At 39.2% G+C, this 8,748-nt stretch overlaps 2 protein-coding genes across 2 annotated transcripts in view; one reads left to right on the forward strand and one right to left on the reverse strand.

Annotated features, from left to right (window-relative positions):
* Nucleotides 208-3,801, reverse strand: LOC18780350 (subtilisin-like protease SBT5.4). Its single transcript, XM_020563008.1, has 11 exons — nucleotides 3,718-3,801; nucleotides 3,458-3,567; nucleotides 3,266-3,363; nucleotides 2,994-3,158; nucleotides 2,776-2,881; nucleotides 2,070-2,607; nucleotides 1,873-1,967; nucleotides 1,479-1,724; nucleotides 1,280-1,394; nucleotides 920-1,133; nucleotides 208-761 (listed from the first exon to the last, which is right to left on the reverse strand). Exons 1-11 carry the CDS (start codon nucleotides 3,799-3,801, stop codon nucleotides 208-210), a joined length of 2,325 nt encoding a protein of 774 aa, XP_020418597.1.
* Nucleotides 7,627-8,748, forward strand: part of LOC18781540 (ATP-dependent 6-phosphofructokinase 2) — a 4,490-nt gene continuing 3,368 nt past the window's right edge. Inside the window, exon 1 of the mRNA XM_007213689.2 lies at nucleotides 7,627-8,595. Within this exon, the coding sequence (XP_007213751.2) occupies nucleotides 7,867-8,595 (729 nt within the window). The 5' untranslated portion in view covers nucleotides 7,627-7,866. The remainder of the gene's footprint in view (nucleotides 8,596-8,748) is intronic.

The raw sequence follows: 8,748 nt of genomic DNA on the forward strand, positions 1-8,748 counted from the left end.
CGCATGTGATTTCTTCATCTTTTCCCCCCTCAACTCACCTGAATTGAACCCTCCCCCTGCACTAAAAGCTAGCAAGAACATAAAAAGTGAAAAGTTTTATAGAATTACAAAAATCTAGTCCTTCACCAGAAACCAAAGACTAGATTCCTAGCTAGCAGCCTACTCTTAATTACTCTGTTGATGAGCCGATTACGTACTCAATTATGTCTAAACAGCAGCAGCAGCAGCTGAGGAAACTACAATTGGACTCCTTACGTAATGCTTGCCATCCGACCAGATAAGGCCTCCAAATACATAGTCCTTAGTTACACCAAGTCCCTTAGCTTTGAGGGTCACCTTAAAGCTCTTTTCTTCACCAATATTTTTAAACTTCAAGATATTAGGCTCAACTGTAACTGAAACTCCAAGTGGTTTGTGAGCACGAACGGCATAGGTACCAGGAGAACCAACATTCTTCACCCTTCTAGTCACAGTGACTGAGCCAGACAATTCAGGGACCACTATTGAAGGGTAATTGAAGTCCAGAAGACTGGCTGACTTGGGGCATTTGTAATTAGGAGATTCAGAAAAGAGTTGCATCATTGTCTTGTTATAGCCAATGGCACAAAGAAAGTCCAAGTAATCATTGACAGTTAGGTCATAGATCAAGCCAGGATCCATGGCGCGATTTGGTCGTATATGACCCGCACCATAACTGAATGGCGTTGCCTCAATAAATGAAGCATTCTTCATTGGATTTGCAGTGTTGTCTCTCGTTCTTGCTGGTGAAAGATTGGAGAAATGAAGATAATTAATTAGTACATACACACGGATATTTGTTATGGTCAAAATATTGGACAACGTAATTAAATTCACGTGTCTTGGTAGAGACTAAATGGGAGAAAAATGCAGAGAAAGGAAAATGAAGTCCAATGATCACCAGTTGTCATGATTGCAGATCTAATTGCAGATGGACTCCAGTCAGGGTAGAGTGTCTTCAGAAGGCCTACAACTCCAGAAACATGAGGGCACGACATAGAGGTACCAGATTCAGTGTTAAACGCAATCCTGCGCTTATCAAAGCTTTCATTGGTAGGGCTGGTTGCTTGGGTATAGGCAGCTATGATATTTACACCAGGAGCAGTGATATCAGGCTGAACAATTCATAAGACAGTGAAAAGAAATTATTAAGGAGAAGTGGTGAAATCATGAAATGTTTAATGTTGGTGTATATGTAATATACAAAGTTATGCGTGGGATAACAGCATTATTAAAATCATATATGTATATATAGCAAGACCTTAAGGATCTCAGGAGTGATAGTGTTGGGTCCTTGAGAGGAGAAGGATGCCATGAATGGAGCAGGTTTTGCGTTCAGCTGTGCTGTTGGGGGCGTTATAAATCCCTGTGGATCACTGTTAAAATATAAAAGTTAAATGAGAGAAAATAGACAAATAAAGCTAGCTAGCTTCAGATGGGGAAGAGAGAATGAGAGTTACATTGTGGAATTAATGTAGGAAACTACAGCAATGCCATCCGTATAATTAATTTGCGAGGCTGGGAGTACGTGAGGATCCGCAATGATTTCATTACCACTGGCCTTATCATTACAAAGAATCATCCCAACTGCTCCGGCAAGAGCTGCTTGTTCACCCTTGTCTATTCTTGCAGTATCACCCCTAAGACAGGCCAAAATCTTACCCTTCACCTTCTGTGGGTCTAGTGTTCCTCCTATACAAAGCATGCTGCAGTGTACAAATTGTCACTTAATTATGCCACTGACGATAAAAAAAATCACTACACTAGCTAGCTATAAGTTCACCAAAATTTGAGCAGAGGATATATATATATATATATATATATATAGCTTTTAAATAGAAGGTTGATTCTTACGCATCATGGGCAGAAGCATTAGCTGCTTTAGCTTGTGCACCAGTTATAAGTGGATAAAATCTGTCTTCCGGTAAAGGCTTAGAAAGGCTCGTTCCCTGGAATTAGAAGAAACTAATTAATTAAATTATACCATGAAAAGCTAATCACTTCAGCTAGATCTCTATGTAGAGAGATAAATAAGTGAATGGAAAGAAGACCTTGAGACGCAGCCCATTTCGGAGTTGAACAATAGCTTGAAACTCTCTGTCCAAGGTACTTGCTCCCACGGTTATCATCCAGGGTGCAACATTTGAGACAGTTCCAGCGGCAGGACCAGAATTTCCTGCAGAGCATACCACAACGATACCATTCTTGACAGCATGGAATGCCCCAATGGAAAGGCCATCATCCAAGTAATTGGAAGGGTCCCCACCAAGTGAGACTGAAAGCACATCAACCCCATCATGTATGGCTGCATCAAAGGCTGCCATGATATCAGCATCAAAGCATTCACTGCCGTTGATTGGTGGCCAACACACTTTATATGCAGCAACTCGGGCTTTGGGGGAACCACCTTTGGCAGTCCCATTCCCCAAGCCGAACACATTGGCTCCAGCTACGAAGTTTCCAGCTGCTGTGGATAGAGTGTGAGAACCATGACCTTCATGGTCTCGCGCACTGTTAAACGAGGACCTCAATGGCGCCCCTGCATACGAAGCATATCCTTTGTTGAAGTACCTTGCACCGATGAGCTTCCTGCATGCATGCAGTTCATGAGATGAATTAATATGATGGGATGGTTATTTAAAAACCATATTCATGGCACATATATCGCCAACTGTAAATCAAAATCAAAACCAGGTATGAAGAAGAACAAGTTGACACAGTGTAAAGGAAGGAGTATAGAAAAAGGGAAAAGCTGACCTGTTGCAAGGAAAACCGGTGGTGTCATTCTGGCAGATTCCTTTCCACTTTGCTGGAATGGGTCCAATCCCTTCGTCACTAAAACTCTCTGATTCGGCCCAAACACCTACCAAGCAAGCACCAGAAATTAAACACCAACTGATTTCACACTACCAGAAATGAACTAATATGCGCAAGATTCGAATTGAAAGAAAATGGTGAAAGAAAAGAAAAATTACCGGTGTCAAGATTCCCTATGATTGTATCTTCACCAAATCTGGCCCTTTTCCATAAGGAAGTGGGGTGGATCACTCCATCCTTTTCCAGTAACATAAAGTCCCATGAATGAGTAGTGTGTAATTGTCTTCCTTGGTTTAAAAAAACTGAGACAACTTTTGGATGCTCTGCATTGGCAGTACGTACCAATTAATTACACATATATAATAATAATAATAATAATATGCATATGTGAGTTTGTATAACTAATACTATTGATTAATAGGATTCATACTTGCGATTTCAGCTGCCTCTTCATCTTCAAGGATGGCAGCAAAACCATTGATATGCCTTTTGTATGAGTAAATAATTGCTTCTTTGGCTTTCTGGGTACTGCATGCATGCATTCGCGCACAAGCTTGTAAGAAGAAGAAGAAATCATGGATGACGGAAGGAGGGAGATTATAAGATAGATACTAGCTAGTACCTTCCCAGGAATGATCCGAGGAATTCAGAATGGGAATCAGTCACACGATGAAGATCAGCTTCTGAGACTTGTGGACCATGTGCATGCGATCCCAGGTACACTACGTAAGACTTGTCGATATATGATCACAAAACAGAGATTAGTTTTTGACAAATAATGCAATGCAGCAGCAGCGAGACGGCAAAATAGATATATATATATATATAATTTGTATTTGTAGTCAGCGTAGATTTACTATTATTATTATAGGGAGGGATTACCTTTTTTATTGCAAAAGCGGGTACTTGAAACAGAGAAAGAATAAACATTAATTGGACAAAACATGAAAGCTTTCCAATCCACATTTTTGCTTTGTCAGCGCTTGCTTGCACTAATTATTGAAGAAACTAGCACTCTCTCTCTCTCTCTCTCTGTGATCAAATCACAAGGAAATTAATCAATTGCAACAAGCAAGCAAGACAAGAGGCTCTGTTTGTGAGTGATTATTATTATACATATGTTATGTGCGTATATATACATATGTTTGTGTTCAAATCAAATTATGATTGATTCAGCGGAAGAGACCTACGTTGAAAACAATCCTTTGAATGCCAAACTCTTACACAACAAGAATTCTATTAACGATTTTCTACTAACTAATCTAAAGTTCTAAACCCAAGCTGCTTCTAATCCGTCCTCCGAGATTTGCTCCCTTTTCTTTTCTGTTTTTTTTTTCTTCTTAAGATTTGATAGAATCTGAATTATAATTTCTAAATGGGACATTGGTTTGCGTAAGTCTGGTTCTCTGCAGCAGATCACTCGTTGTTTGGGTTATTAATTTGGGCCTCTCAGAATCTTGTATTAACGAAGGTAAAATAAGGGTAAACTCTTTGTGTGGCCTTTAATAAAATGTTGTCCAAGCGGGCCCTTTTCTTTTTCTGGGCTCATGCTTATTTTTTTTTTGGGTTTTAAAATCCAAGGGTGAGGAAAAGGGAAGAAAATCCAAAGCAGGGTAGCTACAGCCGCATATGCACTTTATCTAATCTTCAAATTTTTGTAATTAATGATTTTGATTCAACGCATTATTAATTCTACCTACCCTTGGGATTTGAATGATATTCCTGTGGAACTAACATGTTAGAACATCTCCAACAGAGTTGCTATACTCTGATTCTTAGCTATTTTAACTAGAATAAGGGCAAAACGCAACTTCAGTAAACTTACTATCTAACTCTCTATTTTAGAGAACTCCCTACTTAAGTTTGGTGGCTCTCTACATTTGGAGAGGAGAGAAATTAAGGGTTCTTCATTTCTTCATCTTCTCTTTCCCTAGGCATACAACCCTCTCTCACCTTTTATTTTTTGATTTTTAATAAACTTTTAATTTAGAGATGATGAGAGAAAAATAATAAAATATTATAGATTAGTCAAAATAAAGAATATTGCCGGAGAAAACTACTTTTAAGTTTTTTGTCATATAGGTCAACCTTTTAAGTAGTTTGCTATAATGATTTTTCTAACTATTTTAGTTAAAATTTTGTTAAAAGTTAGAGACCTCCTAAAGATGCTTTTATTCATTAATTACCAAGTCTATCAGGCATCTTGCATGCAATAATTGTTGAGATTCATTATTGTTTTGTTTGTTGAGCATCACTATCAGTCTATCGGGCATCTTTTATGCATGCAACACATTGAACTGAGACAGAGAAAACAAAAAAAAAAAAAAGATGGAAAAGGGACTTAAGGTTGAATTGAAACCTCAGCCACAAGTTGCTTATTATTGAGTACCCGCAGCTGACTAAATGCATACCTACTGGGCTAGGCTACATTACATGTCAAGACCAGAAAAAGGGAAAGTGAAGCAATGTTGTATTACCCTTTATTATTATGGTGTATTTATTAATTTAGAATTGAAGAAATTGAATTTTATTAATGGAGGATTCATGTGTTTACTTCACATCAAAGAATTAAAAAGTAAATGGAACTAACACAAAATTAGGAATTGAATTTCTGATTTTTGAGGAATTTAATTCTTGAGTGGAAGGTGGTATTCTAATTCATAGAGAACTAACCTATTAGGAATTCATCTTTTTTACTCATTATATCCTCACACAATGTTTAAAATTCCAAATTTGCCAACTACTTCAACCAAACAATGAGGACATTTAGTAATTAATATCATTCCTATCCTAATTCCATATAATTTAGTAAACAATTTCAATAGGAATCTATAATATAACTCCCCTCAATCCATATGGTTTAGTATACAATTTTAATAAGAATCCGGAATCTAAATCTCCTCAATCTAACTCCTCTTCAATTCAATTCCTCCTAATTCAATTACGGATTAGTAAAAACATACCATTAGTGTAGGAAATTATCCAAAAATAACTCAATGTTATGTTAGTTGATGAGTCTATGACTGTGACTCTGTGAGGCACGACAACTGTGAGCAGCCTCATTATTATTAATTATAGGCTATCAAGGGAAGGCAAGTTCACATCACCACTGCTACCATCCATCCATCCATCCATCCATATACATACATACACATGAAAGCAGCTGTTGATGTACAAAAATGGTCATACACTACAAAAATGGTCATACACTTTTGAGTCCAACCTGCACCCTCTTCGGCAGAGTGGGTAAGCTGCGAGACAAAGTACGAGCAGTGAGACCTTGGGCACCAGTGTGGTACCAGCTGAAGACTCTCAATACTTAAGTTAGGTGTTAAGTATTGAGTGAATAGTAATCTAGACAGAGTGATAGCTAAATAGCCGAATGTCGCAGTTACCTTATTTTGGGGACTTGTGCCCATATTTATATATTTTGGGAGATATGCATCTTAAATGAGATTTCGATGTGGGACTATGGACATTGCCTGATGAGGCATCATGTGTCCTTGTGTGAAATCCCTAATGAAATGTGGTTTTTAGCCACGATCGGCAGTTCATGATGCCGAAGACTCACAACATGCCGATGGTATTTTGTGGACGCAATTGATTGTCAAATTTAATGGGTCCTCCTCATAGGTCCTTGTTTCATGTGTCGTTTTCTGATTAGTCGGTTAGATATGGTATAAATAGAAGCAGAACCGAACTAGTATATATATATCGTTGGTGTGTGTGTTGAGTGCAATCAAATCTTTGGGTCTTGGAGATCGAACATCCGTGATATCTTATTCTTACTTGACCAAAGACTGGAACAAAATGAAGGTATGTATGTGTATATCATCACTTAGCAAGCACGCCTTTGTTCCTCTGTCTTACATTTCTATTATAACTCATGCAGCAGTAGCACGCTCACCCAACCCAATCCAACCCCATTTAATTATAAATTTGTGGTTTTGATATGCAGTGTAAGACTAAGAAGATTGAGATGAAAGTACCTATGAATTGCCAGAAATGCCAACAGAAGGCATTCAAAATTATTGCTGAAGCAGATGGTATGGCGAGTTAGTAATTATAAATATATACAAAATACAAAAGCACATGCTCCATCATTAATATAATTAGAAAAACTCCATTCTCATCTTCTCTGCTTGACTGCAGGTGTGACCTTTTTGGGATTAAGAGAGGAGAGAGACATAGTGGTGGTGATTGGTCAAGGAGTAGACGCCTGCAACTTGGCTAAGAGCTTAAGGAAAAAGTTTAAGACTACTGACATTATCACCGTCGCAGATGTATGAAGACCCTAAAACCTAGAGCCTCCATGAAATGAATATTAATTAAGCTACGCAAATATTCCAATTAAGTCCAAGCCCTTTTCAATATTTGTTAGTATTTGGCCAACGTAACCATGCATGACGTGATGCTAAATTAATATTAATGTAATTTTTCCAGCCAAATTTATATGATCATGATTCATTAATTTTGAATTTAATTAATTAATATCCAGGATCCACTCAATTTGCCTCTCCTCCTCAGTGTCAAGACTCGAGAGTCAAAAGTCAAGAGTCCACAGCAAAATGTTGGGTCTTGTGTTGTTTCTCTGTGATCATTATTTGTGTGTATTGTGTTGGGAATCATGGGAAGGGGGAGGGGGATGGTGGTGGGCCAAGCATTGCAAATTTGCAATTGCCTACTCCTCCTCGATCGACCACGATAAATCACAACGTACGTGGAGTGGGGCACGCGTCGTCCTATATTGTCTTGCAACACAAATCACTAGCTACGTGGAGGGCACGTGTCTACTGTCTTGCAAGTTGAAAGAGGGCACGCCACCTGCACTTTCTTCTTCTTCTTGTTCTTTTTTGCTCTCCATCGCGTTCAGACTTCACCGCTGTGTGCGCCTGGCCTCTCTCTCTCTTAACGGCTTACCTTACATTACATGCTGTGCTGATCCTCAGTTTCAACAGCAATTAATAAGTTACAAAACTAACTAATAACTGATTATATATAGCTTAATCAGCTAGCTAGACAGAGGAGACGATGGAGGCGGACCCAGATTATTCCCACAACCAAATCAACCCAACAGGAACAACGGAGCCAAAAACAACAAGAAATAAGTTAATTTACCTGTCTTTCTCTAATCGTGTGAAGCTCCATAAGCTACCCCACCTAACCGACAACTACGCTACTACTACTACTAGTAGTGATGATGATCTCTCATCATCATCATCAGGCGGCTTTCAAAGGAGCAGCAGCAGCAGCCACACCAACCCACTTGAAGACAACCCCTTCTACCACCTCTCCCACTCCCATGGCTTCTACATAACCCCGTCCGACGTTGTCCTCCGCCACATCGTCTACGACTACCAACACCAACCTAGTTCTGCTTCTGCTACTTCCTTAGATGATGATGATGATGATGATGATGCTGTTGCTGCCTACCACCGCGCTGGCCCACGACGCCAAATCTTTTTCCAGGTGTCAAGCACAAAGGCCGCCATTGTCACCTGCGGTGGCCTCTGCCCGGGCCTCAACACCGTCGTTCGAGAGCTCGTTCTTGGCCTCTGGGACCTCTACTCTGTCCGTCAAATTTTCGGTATCAAGGCTGGCTACCGTGGCTTTTACTCCAAGGAATTGGAACCCCTGCAACTTAACCCCAAGCTTGTCCACAACTGGCACAAGATCGGTGGCACCATTCTCCAGACCTCCAGAGGTGGCTTCCATCTTCAAAACATTGTCGATGCCATCCAACATCGCGGCTATAATCAGGTTTCTACTTTAACTTCATTAATTACTTTACTACCGACTTGTACATCAATTAATTCCTGGTATATATACTAATAAAATAATATATTCTCTTTTTTCTTTTCGAGTGATTATAGAATACTATGATAAATAGCGTTCTTTGCTTGTCAGCCTCCC

This window comes from Prunus persica, chromosome G4 (assembly GCF_000346465.2).
Source record: "Prunus persica cultivar Lovell chromosome G4, Prunus_persica_NCBIv2, whole genome shotgun sequence".
Lineage (NCBI taxonomy): Eukaryota > Viridiplantae > Streptophyta > Magnoliopsida > Rosales > Rosaceae > Prunus > Prunus persica.

What these genes read in the sequence shown, in the direction of transcription:
- LOC18780350 (XM_020563008.1), bottom strand. Translation starts at nt 3,801, where the DNA reads ATGTGGATTGGAAAGCTTTCATGTTTTGTCCAATTAATGTTTATTCTT. An exon ending in GAAATGGGCTGCGTCTCAAG is followed by an intron (nt 1,968 to 2,069) that starts GTCTTCTTTCCA and finishes TTCTAATTCCAG; the next exon opens with GGAACGAGCCTTTCTAAGCC. An exon ending in TCCTACATTAATTCCACAAT is followed by an intron (nt 1,395 to 1,478) that starts GTAACTCTCATT and finishes ATATTTTAACAG; the next exon opens with TGATCCACAGGGATTTATAA.